The 18,692-nt window shown below is 39.7% G+C and overlaps 1 protein-coding gene across 3 annotated transcripts in view; it reads left to right on the forward strand.

Annotated features, from left to right (window-relative positions):
• LOC130568499 (nuclear receptor corepressor 2-like) overlaps window positions 1-17,924 on the forward strand; it is a 40,063-nt gene extending 22,139 nt beyond the window's left edge. Inside the window, exons 5-9 of one of the 3 annotated variants that reach the window (XM_057357400.1) lie at window positions 6,782-6,970; window positions 11,652-11,765; window positions 15,990-16,070; window positions 16,239-16,443; window positions 16,561-17,924. In XM_057357400.1, the coding sequence (XP_057213383.1) occupies window positions 6,782-6,970; window positions 11,652-11,765; window positions 15,990-16,070; window positions 16,239-16,443; window positions 16,561-16,787 (816 nt within the window). In that variant the 3' untranslated portion in view covers window positions 16,788-17,924. The remainder of the gene's footprint in view (window positions 1-6,781; window positions 6,971-11,651; window positions 11,766-15,989; window positions 16,071-16,238; window positions 16,444-16,560) is intronic. The other 2 variants (XM_057357401.1, XM_057357402.1) reach the window with 2 other exon arrangements.
• Window positions 17,925-18,692: the final 768 nt, after the last annotated feature.

The following is an 18,692-nucleotide window of genomic DNA, read 5'->3' on the forward strand; positions in this document are numbered from 1 at the left end:
TTAAATGGTCCACTCCAGTGTGAAGAAGGTCCTTCTATGTAGTTTCCACAAGATTTCTTTGTTTTTAAAAGTATTTCTCCTAGTTTGTCATCTAATTTTTATCTTTTTAGAGTGAACTTTTGTTCACTATTGCATTTTTTGTTAATTTTGTCTTTTTTCTTCGGTTTACCTCATATTGGAAGCAAGAAACTCAAGAAAGTTCAGGAGCTCATGTTGTGCATGACCTCTCTCTCTGGTGTCTCTCTCTCTCTCTCTCTCTCTCTCTCTCTCTCTCTCTCTCTCTCTCTCTCTCTCTCTCTCCATCTCTCCCTCTCTCTCTCTCTCCCTCTCTCTTGAGTTGAGCGTGGTTGTGAGAGCGGCTGTAGGTCTTTCTTCTTTTTCACGATTAGCTTGGTCTTACTTTTGTCTTTCTTTCAAGATTTCTTTCTTTCCTTTTTTCTCTCTCTCTCTTTTCCTTCTTGTTTTCAGATATTAGGGGTTTTAACTGCAGTAGAGAGAACTAGGCTTTGTCCTCGGTGAAGCCGGCTGCTATGACCGAAAGGTTTGAGCAGCTCACCCGGCGGCACGGGGTTAAGGTGCCGGTCAGTGTAGAGTGCTCAGCTGAGTGCAGTTTGGCGGTCAGAGAGATAGTTGGATATGACGGCATTATATCAGCATCAAGGATGAATAGCGCTGTAGTTTTGTTCTTGGATTCTATGGAGAAGGTTAATAGGGTTGTTGAACGGGGACTCGTTATTAAGAGCACACACACTCCTGTTTATCCTCTTATGAACCCATCGAGAAGAATTACATTGTCGAATGTTCCCCCGTTTGTCAAAGATGAAGAGTTGAAGCATGTGTTGTTACGTTATGGTCATCTCATTTCAGCAATCAAGAAAATACCGGTGGGATGTATAGCTCTGCATTTGAAGCACATTATGTCGTTCAGAAGACAAGTATTTATGGTGCTAAAACAAGGATTTGATGAATTAAATGTGTTGTTTAAAAACACGATTGATGGTTTTGATTATGTCGTTTTTGTTTCGACTGATTCTATGAAGTGTTTCAACTGTGGAAGGGAAGGACATTTAGGGAGAGTCTGTCCTGATAAAAATGGAGAGCAAAGTAATTCAGGCGAGACAGTTGAGCAACACAAAGATACAGCTGCAGAAAGCACAGCATGATGAACAAAGCAATATTTACAATATATACAGTACAGCTGGTCCAAGTAAAGATATAGAGCTAGCAGGTGAAATTGAATGGGCAGGAAGCAATGGAAACACAAGAACCAAATTTTAAAGTACCGGCTACAAAAAGAAAATCAACTAGAACTAAGAGCAAACAAATTCCTAAGAAGGGTCTTGTTAAAAATAAATGTGGGATAAAGGAAAATTAAAGCAGAACGGATGTAAATAGTGAAATGGAGTTTTCTTCAGAATTGGATAGTGAAAGAGAAATCTCTTCACAGATCATAACAGTAGAGGATGAGTATGACTTAGAAAAGTTTCGTAACTTTTTGAGAGTAACAAAAGGGTTGTTGATAAATACTTCCCAGATCGAGTCAAGTTTGTTGAATCTGCAAAAGGTTTGATGAGAAATATGGGAGGGGATGGGCTTAGTGAAACGGAAGTCTTTCCTTTTAAGAAACTAGTGCAGAAAGTACATGCACAATACTCACCTGATGATGTGGAAGACTCACAATAAGCCCTGTAGATTTGATGAATTGTTTATTTTCTTTTTGGTTGCTTTTTTCTTCTTATGACTGAATGTAAAATATCTTCTTTAAATATAAACCGAGCAAGAGATCCTAGAAAAAGAGCATTACTGTATGAGTTGATCAAGTTTGGAAAATATTGATATCTCTTTTGTACAATAAACACACTCTTTTGTTGATAACAAAGTGGATTGGCAGAGGGATTGGGAGGGTAATGTAATTTTGAGTCATGGAAGCTCTAGTAGTGCTGGAGTGGGTTTTTTATTTTCAAAGTCTTTTTTGCCAGTGTCAGTTAAAGTGGAAGAAGTGATAGCAGGGAGACTGCTTAAAGTCAGTGCAAAGTATGAAAGAAAAAAAGACTTTAATCAATGTATATGCTCCTGTCAATGCTAGAGAAAGAATTTTTTTTTTAGAAAAATTGTCTGACACTCTTTATGGATGTGATTGTGAAGATTTTCTTTTTCTAGTGGGAGACTTTAACTATACAGTCAGTAATTTAGATCGCAATCATGTTGAACCACATATGTCATCAAGAAATAAGCTTGCTTGTATTATAGAAAGATTTGATTTAACAGATGTATGGCGTGAAATGCATGGGGATTATTCCCGGGGAAATTATCTTTCAATGGCAAGAATTGACAGGATATACTGTTTTAAACATCAATCTCAGATGTTTAGGTCTTGTAATATCACTCCTGTTAGTTTTTCAGATCATTGTTTGATTTGTGGGAATGTTCGTATTAACTCCTTTAAGGCTAAAAGTGCATATTGGCATTTTAATGTTTCTTTGTTGAATGATGGATGTTTTAAAAAAGGTTTCATGTTTTTTTGGTTGCATTGGAGATGCATTACATTACAGCAGTTTGAGTCAATTCAGCAATGGTGGGATGTAGGGAAAATTCTGATTCAACAATTTTGCATACAATACACTCTCAATAATTCCAGAAATACAGTTAAACTAATAGAGGACCTTGAAATGGAGATTATTGAATTACAAACCTTAAGTGATTCCTCTCATGATCAAAGCCTTTCTCAAATAATTAAAGATAATTAGTATTAGTGAGATCATGCTTTCCAAGAATAAATGAAATGGATGCACCAATTTATTTCTTTTTTTCTCTTGAACTTGTGAACGGCCAAAGCAAATTAATTAATTCCCTTTGGGATATTGATGGGAGGGACTTGAAGGAACCCGAAGAAATCTGTAAGAGAGCTTTAGGTTTTTATTCAAGTCTCTATACCTGTGAATTTCAAGGGAATACTGATTTAGCACAGGAGTTATACGATAGTCTTCCAAAGGTGCCAGACGAAAGTAATTTTGACCGTTGACATTATCTGAATTGAACTCAGCTGTGATGAGATTGGCAAATGGTAAAGCTCCAGGCATTGATGGAATTCCAATTGAATTTTATAAAACATTTTGGAGCATTTTAGGGCCAGACTTGCTTGCGGTTCTTAATGAGAGTCTTGCTGGAGGGCATCTCCCGTTAAGCTGCAGAAGGGCAGTTCTGACATTGCTTCCAAAAAAAGGAGATTTAAGGGATATAGGCAACTGGAGACCAGTTGCTTTACTCTGTGCTGACTATAAGGCCCTTTCTAAAGTTCTGGCGAATAGATTAAAAAAAGTAATGGAGTATGTGATACATAATGATCAGTCTTATTGCATTTCAGGTAGATCGATTTTGGATAACATAACTTTTATTAGAGATCTAATTAGTACTGCAAACATATTTGGTTTTAAGTGTGGTTTAATTTCCTTGGATCAGGAGAAGGCTTTTGATCGGGTGGAACACAGTTACTTATGGAACACTATGGAGGCTTTTAATTTCTCCCAATTTTTTTTTAAAGTGATTCAAGTTCTTTATGGAGATATTGAGAGATTGTTTTAAAAATCAACGGTGGCTTAAGTGCGCCTTTCAAAGTAAATAGGGGAATTAGACAAGGTTGTTCCTTGTCAGGTATGTTGTATTCCTTAGCTATTGAAGCCTTTTTGAACAGAATAAGGGAAAAACTTATGGGACTCAAAATAGCTGATGGATATGCACCTGTTTGTATTTCTGCATGTGCAGACGATGTTGTAACTTTTATCAATGGTCAAGAAGATGTTAACAAAGTAACCTCTATTGTAAATGATTTTGGAAAGCTTTCATCTGCAAAAGTTAACTGGAAAAAGAGTTCTGGCCTGTTAGTAGGAGAGTGGGGGGCTAGATAGGCCCCAGCTCCCAGGTGGTTTATGTTGGAACGAAAGAGGTTTTAAGTAGGGCTGTCAACGTTAACGCGTTAACGCATGTGATTAATTTTTTCAAATTAACGCGTGAAAAATATTTAACGCAATTAACGCAGCATCCGTTTGTTTTGACATTTTTTGTCTAGCGTTACATTATGTAATCACGCTCTTATTTGTGTACAGGCTTTTAAACCACTTAAGCGCGATTTTAAACAGTTGCTTTGACGCGTTCAATGAAGATAGACAGCTTCTAAACTGTGGGACGTGGCAAAACGCAACGCGAGGTCCAGTCTGGTGTAAACAGTCATGGGCTGAAGGCTGCGTCGGTGAATCTGTCAGACAGCGCATCCATGTTAAGTTCTCTTTCGTGCTTGAATGGATAAAACCATACAAGATTATGTCAGAAAGCCCATTTTGTCTAGCATTTTCTTAAGCAAGACTTCAAAGTGTAAAATAAAATCTTAAATGAATGCAAAGAGTTGTGAAAATGGGAGTGCGGTGACGGTCAGATCTGCGTACTGAGACAGCTCTTAAAGGGGCCACGTTCTTAAACGTGCTGCTGTGACTCCTGTCACTAATGTTAATCAAAGAACAAAATAAAAGAAGAAATCAATGTGATTTTGTAGCTTTAATGAGAATTCTTCTGCATTTAATTTATCATTTAGAATTAAAGACTGTAAAGTGTTTGAGAACTTCCTTCAATTTCTGTATATTTCATGATAGCTCTCAGTTATATTGTTGAATGTCTATAATTAATGTTAAAATAATCAATTTAATAGAGACATCAGTTACAGTACTAATATCAAAATGGTTTCTTTCATTCATAAAATGAAGCTGTTAAAGAAATATGTTGTTTCTACATCAATTTGAAGATTAAATGTGAAATTATTCAAATGTAAAAATATATTATAAAATATTATTGTTATGTGTGATTAATCGTGATTAATCACAGAAAATGTGTGATTAATCCGATTAATTTTTTTAATCGATTGACAGCACTAGTTTTAAGTATGTAGGGTTTTTTTGGGTGAGAGGGATATGGAACAGAAGAATTGGGAAGTAATTTGGTGGAGGGAAGGTAAAAAAAGTAGAGGTGGCTTTTGCCACATATGTCATTTAGAGGTAGAATGTTAATTATCAATAATTTAGATACCTCCAACTGTTGTTTTAATCAAAGTTCAAAGATTGATCGTAGACTTTTTTGGGGATAATTTACATTGGATTCCGCAAAATGTTTTGTTTCTACCAAGAGAGCTTGGAGGGCAAGGTTTAATCCATTTAGCTAGTAGAAAAGCTGCTTTCAGAATACAGTTTGAAAAAGACCACTTTGTTTTGGTTATTAGAAGAGCCAGTTATCTATGGACCGAGATTGGATTTTGAAAGAGATGGATTTCCAGGAATGACAGAGACTTTCATCAGAGCTCATGTGGTCACAGTCAGAGATCTTGCCTTGTTGACAGTCCCGGACTTGGACAATGTGGATGACGTGACAAAGAAACTTGGTGTTCAATAAGTTCTTAAAGTTGGACAAATCGTACAAAGATTTCGGGATTCATTTACGGAAGAGGAGAAGCTATGTTTGAAAAATTGGACGAGGGGTGTTGAATCCCTTTCTTGTACTGACCCCTTTCCAGTTTTGGGGGTAAGACCAAAGACTACGGATGAGGACTGTATGCCTTTGTGGCTTTTTAAAAATGATACTAATTTCACAGTGTTTAATCATGTGGGGGGGGGGGACTCTTTACACAATCTGTGTTAAAATGTTGAATAAAGATAAATTGAAAAATAGAGCAGATACGCCCTGGAGATCCTATCTAAGAGTAGAGGATGAAAAGAGACCGGTTTGGAAAGCACTTTGTAAGCCACCGTTACATAGAGGGGTTGGGGATATTCAATTGAGAGTCTTGCATGGTATTATTCCTGTCAATGCGTTTGTGACGGTCTTAAACTCAGATGTTGCTGACAAATGTCCTTTTTGCGATTGGAGAGAAACTATTTTCCATTGCTTTCTTAAATGTGAAAGGTTACATTTGCTGTTAAATACTCTTGAAGATTTGTTTGTTTCCTTTGAGGAGGTTTTCAACGATGTTTCATGTTTGTTTTATTTTGGGAGGGGTTTTTTGGAAAAAAGAAAAAGAATGTTAGTAAAATGTTGAATTTCCTAATAGGACAAGCAAATATGGCAATTTATGTAACGCGAATGAAGAAAATTAAGAAAGACATCAATGTTGAGGTCTGCATGCTCTTTAAGTGTTTGGTCAAAGCAAGAATATCTCTAGAGCATAAATATTATGATCTCTTTGATAATACAGCAACTTTTAAAGGAATTTGGAGTTATGATGAGAAAATTTGTTACATTGTTGGGGGAAACCTTTTTTCTGTGAGAAACTTATGTAGGTTTTTTTTTGGTTTGGTTTTTGTTTTGCTTTTTTTGTGTTGATGTTTGTTTGTCTTTGTGTTTTGTTTTGTTTTGTTTTGTTTTGTTTTGTTTTCCACCTACTGTACGTATGTATTTAAGGTGGCTTAGTGATTGTTCTCATAATTTTGTTGAATTAAAGTGTTGTTAAAACTAAAAAAAAAAACTCTCTCAAAACCTTGATTAGTGGTGCTTGTTATGGCAAGTAGCGCAAATACTGTTGCTCATGTTTGAACAAACCCTTAACCATAAGTATTAAACTTTGGCCTGTAACTAGTTCTGCTGCACTGTCTGTGGTACAACAATAAAATGTGACAACATCCCATTGAATTGCATTGAACGGGTGAATAGTGAGAAAATAATATTACATGTGCCATGTTCTTCTGAATTGAAAAGTTGTCTTCAGTTCATCGATGTGACCAAATGCTCTTTTGTGTTTGTGCAGGAGCACAGCAGCAGCAGTTCCATTGGAAAAATCGAGCCCGTCTCTCCTGTGAGCCCGGTACCCATGGAGCCCGATCTGGACCTGGTTCCCACCCGTTTCTCCAAAGAAGAGCTGATCCAGAACATGGACCGCGTGGACTGGGAAATCACCATGGTGGAGAAGCAGATCTGTAAACTGCGTAAAAAACAGGTAACATTAAGTCTACCTTCCTGACACTATTATGCTGCTGCAAAGTTATATAAAGAATATACATTTATTTGGATGCTTGGCAGCCACTTTGCATGAACAACCAAAAAAATGTTTTACATAATTTGTTTGTTTTTTATATATAAAAGTTTCTTCTATTGAAAGGCATGCCAGACTGTCTGGACAGCAGAGATGGAAACTAGAGTCCGCGACTTGGACTTGAGTCGCACTTAAGTCGCAAAAACAGAGACTTGCGACTTGACTTGGACTCGTGGACAGCTGACTCGAGACTTGACTTAGACTCGTGACTCATGAGACTCGTAAAAAACGCAAGTCATTTTGGTATAAAATTTTATTCACATTCCTCCTTTACCCACATGACTGCATCATACACCAGATTTTTCTATTATTTCCCAATCCATTATGTTCTGCAGCAAATGTAACAACAATTCATCACTAAACACACAAAGTCAGCATTATTATACAGTATATACACGCGACGCATCTGGAGGACGCGTGTTTATCATCAAAGAGTTATATAAACGAATAAAATGTAGCCAAGTCTTACTTTAGTAGCTCCTGTCCAGACCATTTAAGTGGAGCAGATATAATAATGGATGATTAACTTTAAATAGTTTACATTAGTGTTAATTTAGTTGACAAAAACTAAATGACGAATTCGTTAAAGACGTTTTCACTGACGAAAACGAGACTAACGATAACTAAATATAATGAATGCTTGATAACGAAACTGTAATAAAAATATAATGACATTTTCGTCAACTTATAAAAACGAGACGAAAATATTCTTGTCCGACCTGGCGGACATCAGCTTGCGCGCATGTGCTGCTCATCTCATATAAGAGGTAGAGAGAAGTCTCTGCTCTGGGTGAAGATGAACCACAGACATATTGTCACGGTTTGGCGGAAGGAAGAACCCAATTGCAGGCAGGCGGTGGTGAAGGGGTTAAACACTGACTTTAATAAATAATAAACATGACAGAACTGGAAACAAAAAACCCACAAAGGGGAAAACAGGACAAGATAACTATAACAAGAACTCAAAAACAAACACTTCACTCGAGGGGGCAAAATAAACAATAATCCAAAGTACGACACAAAGTCCAACAAACAGGCAAGGTAAGGTAATCCACAGAAAACTCCAAGACAGGGCAAGAGGAACATGAGTATCTAACAGGGAGAATACAAAGGTACAATGCACGAGCACAGGACAATGAACACGAGGGCATTTTAAAGGGAGACAAACAAAGGATAATTAACGAGGGACAGGTGTGGGTAATGGGACACAGCAGGAAAGCTATACAGGGAACGAGAGGGGCGGGGCCAAAAACGAGACACGAGAAAGCACTTGGCATGTCAATGGTAAACAAACCATGAGTTTCTCACACTAAACATAATGGATCTGTCACGATCCTGCCACAAGACCAGAAAATCATGAACAAGAAGGCAGGACCATGACAGAGCCCCCCCCCCTTAATGAACACCCCCAGGTGTTCACCAAGGGACCGACTAACAAGACAAGACTGACTGGGACAGTGACAAGATAGAACAAAACATGGTAAATAAAATCAGTGGCAGACAGGAATACAAAATAACAGGATTGGGGTGTGACAATAAAAATAACAAACATGGGAGGGGGGGCGCTCGACTTGGTAGGGGCAGACTTGGCTGCCGGCCGGACCCGACTAGGGACCAGGCAGACTGCCGGCTGAGTCGCCGGCTGGAACCCCGGCTGGAACCCCGGCTGGAAGGCCCCCGAACTGGACATCGGACTAGGCACCAGACTGGACACAAGACTGGTCACCGGCTGCACCGGACAGGACGCTGGCTGCACCGGACTGGATGCTGGCTGCACAGAACTGGACTTCGGCTGCACCGGACTGGACATCGGCTGCACCGGACGGGACATCGGATTGGATACTGGACTGGACTCCGGCTGCACCGGACTTGACATCAGACTGGACGCCGGCTGCACCGGATACAAAGCGTATTTTCCTTCACAATCGCCGATAAAACGCCGCAAACTTGAAGCGAGACTGCAGTCGAGTCACCCTGAAACTCATTACAAAAGCCAGCACGAACATTTTATATGCCAATGTTAACTTATCTGCTAATGCAAGCTGCTGCATAAAGTGAAATGCAACATAAAGTAACAGTACTGTAAGTTTTTTACTGTAAGTAAAAAAAAAACTAGCGCTATCCTGTACTGATTAGCGAAGTGATGAAGTAAGTCGTATTGTACATTAAAAGATTGAATGACATGCTAAAGATCAAAGCAAGTATGTAACATGTTTGCATGGTTGAAGAAATGTAAGACAGTCTGTGTAATATGTCTTTTTGACAAATATTTCTCATTTAGTCTCAAGCAAAGAGTGCAGCTCTGTTCTTCAAAGAGGCATGCCATGAGCCAATAGCGCTTGAGTGTGAGCCCTGTCAGAGTGTTTCATTGGTTGAATGTACTTAATGAATACGCCCTACTGAGTCATTTAAATCAAATGAGATTGAATGAACTGGTACATACGTTCATGGTCTAATATTCTCTGTGTTGCAACAATGCATATCCAGTAGTTACTGAACTTTTCTGAAAATGAAAGTTAATGACCTAGTTTAATTTCATTCTAAGGTGAAGTAAATTATGTCAAAACAGTTAAATCTTTATTTGGAACATTTAATTACACAAAGTAAATGATTTAAACCATTTAGATTTTAGTAGAGTAAATGTAATGTAGATTTAGTCAACTCAATTGTTTTTCAAATTTCGTCGACTAAAACTAAACTAAAACTAAAATGATGGGGATGACTGAAATTAAATAGCATTTTCGTCAAAAGACTATGACTAAAACTAAATCAAAACTGGCTGTCAAAATTAACATTTACATCGCTGAATACATTAAGCTTTATTGCAGCTCTGGCTCCAAAGAAATTTAACCAGGTGCCATCCCTTGGCATGGAGGGGCATGCAATTCATTACATCATTATTGCACATAAAATTTATTTTGATTTTGCACTGGTAAATGTGGCACAAAGACCTAGTAAAAAGAAGAAAACACAGGCTATCACACCAGCATCAGCACTGGTTCAAACTGTATAAAACACCCAAGACATTCTGTTGAGTTAATTGGTTGTAATGTTTCAAAATACATACACTGTGAATTACAATAACTATCTGAGCGAACGATTGCTAAAAACAGAGACTTGAGATGTGACTTGGACTCCACCTCAGAGACTTGAGATGTGACTTGGACTCCACCTCAGAGACTTGAGATGTGACTTGGACTCCACCGCAGAGACTTGAGACTTGACTTGGACTTAGACCTGCGAGACTTGTGAACATGTCTGCTGGACAGTTCACACAAAGCTTTTTATTGAGAAGAAAGACTTTATAAGTACAGATTTCAGGGTGGCTATTATCCAAAGTTCAGTTAGCATTATGTAATCTGGACACTTTTGGATCTACAGTAACAGTCGTGTGCAGAGTTGTGATTGCTGTGTGGTTCTAGCCTCAGCCGGCCACATGACTGCAGACACTTCCACTGTTTCCACTTTATCTCCATACTCCTCTCGGCCGCTCTCTTCTTATATGGCATGCTTTCACATGAACTGTGATGTAAGTGTTAACACAGCAGTATAATTGTAGGTCAGTTTTCTTAAGCTGTATTATTTTTACATACATACACACATGGACTTGTCCATAGTAAGTGTATAAAGGGTAACTGTAGAACATCTCAGGTTTTATTTACTTATTGGGGACATTGAAACAAAATTACAGGCAGACCCCCATCTACTTGTAAAACAGGCCCCCTCCCCACAAATTTTGGACCGTGTCCAAACCCGCAGCTCAATAAATCGAAGCCACCTGCGCTCCATGGGCCGGGCCATTGTGGGGGTGCGGAGAACGGTTTGAAATCTGATTGATTGTATAAGTACAGTCACGCTAGCAAGAAAAACGAACCTCTCCTCATCTGCCCCTCAACCCCACACAGCTTTCCTCTGAAAGCTTTGGCATCTCTTTTCAGTGAGTTAACACACCCTGTCATCTCTTTTCTCTCCCCTCAGGTTTCATCCAAGCATTAAAACATCTGGGGCAATTAAATGGTGCGGTAAACGCTAACGTAAAGAGAGAGATGTGAGAATATCGGATTACCATGTGTTTGTCTGTCTGCGAGGGAAGCGGGGATGGGTCGTTTATTTTCTATTTACTCGTGCACGCACACGTATATACACAATCTTGATCCTGTTCTAGAACTGCTTCATATGAGTTCTAGCTTATAGTGTTTGGTATAAGAGGCCTCTTTCGGGACCCTGTCGGGGCCGGGGTCTCTGTGTTTAGAGAGAGATTTAAAATGAGGTTTGTGTTTGCGTCTGTGTGTAAACTGTAAAATTGTTGATCATTTATCTGTGGCTATAAAGTTGCCTTGTTCAGCCAATCAGAGAGCTTGTTGCTATTAGCAATGCTTTCTGACGTTGAAATAATATTAAAAGTAGCACACGTAACATGAGCAGAGTCAGGAGGGCTATTTATGTTGGGTCCAATGTTTACTCTAGCAGGGTCGCATTAAGGATCTTAATTTGGTATCGATTTTATTTGCTTCTCATATCCCTCAAGTTCTTGGATGGGTGGTGGGAAAGTCTTTCACATTGTGTGTGTTTTATTGTTTTTTAGCGACAGCTAGAGGAAGAGGCTGCAAAACCCCAGGAACCAGAGCGTAACGTCTCCCCTCCACCCAGTGAAGCCAAACACCGCAGCCTTGTCCAGATCATCTATGATGAAAACAGGGTACGAATAAAACACACACCCACTATATGTGCTGTATATATGAAGAGTTTCGACTTTTCATTTACATGGGCATTTTTATCAGGTTCCTACACTTACTTTCAGCAATACCAGATATTTCAGACTTGCCAGAATGATATTTAGCGGGTTTCAAAGCAAAATTATTTGAGTACCGTGTAATATATGTGGAGACCATTAACTCAACATCTACTTCTCATTTTTGACAGAGGGTTTTGCATCTGAACTCTTCATATACTGATTTCTCATCTCGGATGATAACTAGTGCTAAACTGAAACGAAGTGGAGCTAGACTATCAAAGCAATTGGCAAGATGGGCAAAAACTCTGAATTGTTAAATGTAAAATGAGTCCGATAATATGAATAAAATATGAATAATCATTTAAAAACAGTAATAAGCTCTGTGCAAGCACATATTTGAAGTCTGTGAACAGCAGCATTGAGACAGGCTGTTAGAATAGAAACAGAAACAGGTAAGTCGAACAGATGTGTCACATCTTAATGAGAGAAATGGGCTGTTAAATACAGTGAGGGAAATAATGATTTGATCCCCTGCTGATTTTGTAAGTTTGCCTGCTTACAAAGAAATGAAGGGTCTATAATTTTTATGGTGGGTTTATTTTAACTGATAGAGACAGAATATTTAAATAATGGGAAAATGTTATATAAAGGTTATAAATTGATTTGCATTTTTTTAAAGTCACCGTGAAATGGAAGTTGCAATTGACTTCTTTTCCGTATCGTGACGTATATCGAAGTGAAATGGCTTCTGAAATTAGAAAAAATGTACTGTAGGGCGGGGCTTTATTTCGCCCTTCCCTTTTTGATTGGTTTGTTGTAAGGGGAGGGCTAAAAATGCCTGGCCACTGGACAGTCAGTATAGTCTTTCCTCTTTTTTTGTTGCTTACGTCATGTGTTGAAGAGTTGTTGTTGAGTGGGGGGAGGAGCTTAATGTTTTTAATTAAAGATTACAAGTGCAAAATAATGGTGTGCACCAGAGCATGTGAGCGGGGTGGAGCGGAGCGCGCGAAATATAGTCGGAGCGCAGAGCGGGGTTTTATCCAAAGGCCGGAGCGATCGCTCTGTCTCGCTCCGATGCCGCTCACACCACGAGTCTAGGGCATGCACAAATCCACCCAGAATTCACCTGTGCCTTCAACAATTAACAAAACTGTCAGCCTACACTTCAAAAATCGTTCGTTGTTAATGAGAGATGTCTGGTGTAAACACAAGCATAGCAGTGGAAGCAGTAATGCGAAGCTCAGCAAAACATGCATTTAGCCCGTCATGTGTGTGGCGCGTCATATCAAAATACGTGCCTGTTGCAGACACGTCGAAAGGGTTTTTAATAAAAGAGACACTCGCGTTTGCTAGATACTCGCTTAGTCTCATGTGTAATCAGAGTTAAGTGTTAACGCAGTGTCTTCTGAACGCAAGCGTCTCTTTTATCGTAAACCCTTTCGACGCGTCTGCAGCAGGCACGTATTTTGACATGATGCGTGATGCACATAGGTTCACGTGAAGCGATGAACACATATTTTGAATACGCCCTTTTCACAATGACGTCACTTAACTTCCGCCTTTTTGCAAAGCAGTGTATCATAACATCCGTCTTGCAACAAACAAGAAGAAGAAGAAGAAGAACTCCCGTTTTGCCGTCGCGCTGGAATTTCACAACAGTGAGAAAAAAAACTGACAGAACACGTATTCAAGTACTTATCCTAGCACCTTCGCTAACACAAAAAGAAAACAAAACACTTACCTTCATAATCAAACAGGTACTGTTCAACGAAGAATTTGTATCCTTTCTCTAGCTTTGATCTTGTCGTTAGCGAAAATTTGTCTGCAAGACGTTGTACATCATCTAGACGTATTTGTGGCAGATGTGCAAGCCACTTGGTAAACTCCATTCTGAGGCGCTAGCGGAAGTAACACTTCTTCTTCTTGAGTTTTACTGGCGGTTGGCAAATCAGCTTATAGGTGCATTACCGCCACCTTATGAACTGGAGTGCTAGCGGAAGTAATGATACACTGCTTCGCGGCAGAACGGAAGATGCGTGACGTCATGTGAAAAGGGCGTATTACAGCTTCCCCTGAGAGGTCGAGGCACCGATCGCAGCTGAAGCATAGACTAGAATGACGCGATCAGTTCCGTAGCCGCGTCAGAGCCGTAACGTGCCGCAGATGCGTGCGGTGTAAACGAGGGGTAAGGCTTCGGTTGAAAACGGCAGGTGTTAGGCATGCAGAGAATTTTTAATTTGAGGAGCGTGGAGCGATTTCACCGGAGCGGGATGAAATTGTAGGTGAGCGGGGAGCGGAGCGGTCTGGTGCGACGATGGTTGGAAATTCTCACCGCTCAGCTCCGCTCACATGCTCTTGTGTGCACGGATAAATCATTTATAATAATCACTGCAACACTGTACAAAACACTTTCCTCTTTGATTTCATGGTGACATTAAGGATTGTGGGCAGAAGTACACACATTTGATGCAAATTCTGTGCAAATAGTGTACCATATGAAAAATATATATTTTAACGCACTGCAGAGCAGGACTAGTAAGAGATTTGGAAAGCAGCCATAGAAAGACAGACAGTCATGACGATACTGATATCTGGTGTTGGTGGTCCCTCTAGTGGGGAGAAACTGAGAAGGTTTATATAAAACAACCCCCCCAGCCCCTTTGGCTTCTTTTCATAGTCTTGTTGTCACTTCCCTTCACTCGTCCCCTCTTTGTTTGAGTAGCAGTAGTGTTTCTATGTCCACATTTACACTCTTAACCCAAATTGTTGACTGTACTAGAAATTTGCGTGGAAACCCATTGCACTAAACTATTTTAGTTTTTACACAGGTCGAAACTAAACAGGTTTAGTTGAATTTACATATCATTTTAAGTTGGCAAGTCAAGTTTCCATTAGTAACCCAGATAGCAAGCAACCATTGAATCAATGTTAAAAAATAATTGATTTGTCAATGTTAACTGCATTGAATCAATATCACTTTTGCACCCGCAATTAATGTTGAAAAACGTTGAAATTTCAACAAATCCCCATTATTGTGATCAGTGTTTGATTTAGTTGGGCTCTTGACTTGAATTTTAATGTTGAGTTGTTTTTAGCTGTCCATGTTATATTGTGGTAAAAAAACTAAGATCCAGTGGGATCAGAAAATGATAGTTTTTTCGTCACTATGAAGTTCTTTAAATGACTTTTGAGTTTGTTCTGTCACAATTTTTTGATTTTAATTTTTTGCTGTAATCAGATTCTATTCACGGAACTCTTTGGGCCCCCGGAGTATATGCATTCTTTATTTTAGAATAAATTGTCAAATCATCAGACTATCTTGTATCTTTTGTATCTCTTATCTTGCACAGATGAGTCATAAAGTTTGAGAATAGTACCATTTGAAAGTAATTTCAATAATTTAAGCAGCGAAGTGGCACAAAGGTGGATATTTCATGGTTCTTGCATTTAGCAGCAACAGTGATCACATCAATGTCATATAACAGACACCTCCCTCTGTTGTGTTATCTAGTGTCTCATTGTGTCACATACACTCACGTTCACACTTTCAACCAGTTCTTGACTACCAGACCATATTTATCAGGACGGTTCAAAACACCGTTTGTATCTCCACTATAGTTTTGATCAGTTTTTTTACCGTACCCTGAATAAAGTCTAGGCCTGTACGTTTATTTCCTGCGTCAGATGGTTCTGACTTCTGTCCTGCCGTGATCTTTTAATCACACCCTCCATCTCTTAATCCATGCAGCGCTATTGCCAGAGAGCACTCATACGTCCTGCCCTATTCCAGGAAGCACTAGACACGCAGAAATCCAAGGAACAGATAGAATGAAGAAGGTAGTTTAATTGAAGGGCCGGTTATTGTGGAAGAGGAAATTGCCTTTTAGAAAGCACATGTTCTCCATTGTACAAACGTTTTTATTTAGGTTTACGTGACCTTAACTTGACACTTTCTTTTAAGATTTCTGTATGTAAATCACGGTTTTGTTTGCATAATGACCGGTTGGCTTTTGACCGTCGTTGACTGTTCTCATATAAAAATGTGAATGTGGGTGGTACTCTGCATGTTTTATTGTCTTGAATTTCCAAATAAATAGATAAATTGACATTAGGGCTGTCAAATGATTAATCGCATCCAGAATAAAAGTTTAGGTTTTCGTTATATATATATCACTGTGTACTGCGCAGGCACAAGCCGCTGCAGCAGGAGCGCAGGCCGCGGGAGTCCCCCAGCCCGGAGCGGACACTGTCCCAAACACTGCTGTACTGGTAAGAGCTTTAAAACGGCATGTTAACTAATTTATGGATTACTGAGTGACATTATTTATATTTTTAAGAGACATTTCATGTTCCTCTTTCCTATAGTCACTGTTTTTATTTTAACAAACAGAAGCTGGCTGTTATTAGCGAATAATTACTTCTGTTGCTCACACAAAGCAGCTACTCAAAAAAACGACACTTCCCTCTCAGACACGTGTGCCGGCTCCAGGACCCATCCAGGCTCAGCCAGGTCAAACCGCCCAGGTGACGCTGACCAAACCCCCTCCCGTAGTCTCTGTTCCTGCCGTGGTGTCGTCCGCTGGGGTCACGACCCTTCCCGTAGCTGGCATTAGTGTTGCCATCGGACAGGCTCAGAAAGCAGGTACAGACTGGCTCTGAACTAAACAGATTATGATGATTGACGAGGGTTTACAAAGGCCGTTAGATTAAATCAAGCATTTTGTGAGTCATTTTAGTTATTGTCTTTTTGTTTGTGCAGGTGGTCAGGTGGTCCCCCACCCGTTCCAGGTTGAACATGTTCAGCAGCTATTACACAGACAGAAGCAGCAGAGCCCCGCCCAGCAACAGACTGTTGTGGTGACCCCTGCATCTGAGTCTCCAGTACAGCAGGCTGCCACTCCTCAGCCCCAGCAGGGCAAAGGAAACACCCACACCGGGGCCGCCATGAGTTCAAAGACCCGTGCCAAACCTAGCGGTGGCAGCTAAAGAGGCGGACGTATACGGGCACAACATACAACATCCGTTTTATGTTTTGTAAAGACGGTGGTCCTCAACCATAGATGTTCCAGCAGGAGGGGCACCAACTGTAACAGACAGCAGTTGAAGTACATGTGACTGGCCTGTACTGTAAGGCCAGTCGTGCTATTGCGACACGTTTTAACCCCTCTGTATGTGTTTCTGTACTGTCCAGAAGCAGGATAGTTCAGACTGAATTCATGTTTAAGACACTCAGTATATGATGGCTCATTTTGTACGAAGCTATGAAACGCTTGCTGTTGTTATTCTACCACGCTACAATGTTTAGGTCATGGATGAAGTGAGCTCGGAACGTAAACGCCACCGACCTTCTGCAACACTTCATTTGGTTAAAAATATATATTTCTAGTATAAGAATTGAGTATTTACATTAGCTTGTATCGTGCAGATCAAAACTCCCCCAAAACGAATTATTTCCATACAGGTTTATTTAGTTAGCGAACGTGTCGTTTGAGAACCCAGGTAGCAAAATGTCTCTGGCCCATGTATGGGCCACATAAGTGCTTTCGTTCTGGCCCAGTATACGCCTGGGTCCTCGGCCCAAATCTGGCCCACACACTATAAGCCGATTAGAACTACAGGGTGTGGGCCAGATACTCCCATACTATACAGCAAGTACAAATATGGAGTGTGGGCCAGATTTGGCCCAGAAAATACTCAATATATGTATGTCTCTGGACCATGTATGGGCCACATAAGTGCTTTTGTTCTGGCTGAGTAAAAGCTGGGGTCCTGGGCCCAGATCTGGCCCAAAAACTGTGTACCGAATACAACTAATGGGATCTGGCCCACAAACACCTTCTAATGAATACAAAGAATAAGTGAGGGCCATATCTTGCCCACACAACATAAACACAGTACAACAAATGGACGTGGGCCGTATCTGGCCAATACTCTAGTACAGATGGAAATGATCAGTGTGGCCTGCATTTGGCCCAGAAACAATTAAATGATTAAATGGCCATGGCCCAGATTTGGCTCATTGTTCAATTAAAAGGAGAAATTTGTGCTACAGTACCAGATTGTATTTTTTAATTATACAAAAGCTGTCATAATCAAACAAACAAATAAAAGAATATAAATGAACTACTTTTTAATTGTAATGCACTTATTCCATTTTTCCATTTTCAAATCAATTCAGAAAAGTAGTAAAACAAAGCAGAACAATTGTATTACACATGAGCAAATATGCAACAAAAAAGAATACAGACTTGAATATAAACAAAACTTTCAAGTTCAAATGTAATTGAAATGTAATTTCTCGTCACGCCTCTGCCGTCCTCCTCCACGGTCTGAGGCCAGCTGGAGCCACCTTATCATAACCGTCTCGATTTCTGAATTTGTTGCCATTATTTTTTCGAACAGCACCTAAACAACATAAGAACAAATATCATTATCCAAATAATGGAAAGACTGGCTACAACACACCTTGCCTTGAAGTTTTCTAGCTGTCCTGAAAGTCTTGATTAGTTTATGCAGGTGTTTAATCTAAACTCTTCAGGGACAGAGGCTGTGTCTCCTGTACACACACACGCCTGTCTGGTTAACTATCTCCGTGGGGACAATCCATAGGCGTAATGTTTTTTACACTGTACAAACTGTATATTTTATCCCCTAAACCTAAAGATCATAGAAAACTTTTTGCATTTAAAAAAATATTGTTCTGTACAATTTATAAGCTTTTTTGCCCATGGAGCCCTCAATTTTGATCCCCACGGTGACACGAGTCCCCATGTGTGGGTGTGCGTTCAGGTTTAGGTCCCCACCGGAATATACAAACATGTCCACACATCACACACACAATATGTCCAGTTTCATTAGGGATCCACTAAGGGGCGCTCTTTCGTTTTCATT

This window comes from Triplophysa rosa, linkage group LG17 (genome assembly GCF_024868665.1).
Source record: "Triplophysa rosa linkage group LG17, Trosa_1v2, whole genome shotgun sequence".
In the NCBI taxonomy this organism is placed as follows: domain Eukaryota; kingdom Metazoa; phylum Chordata; class Actinopteri; order Cypriniformes; family Nemacheilidae; genus Triplophysa; species Triplophysa rosa.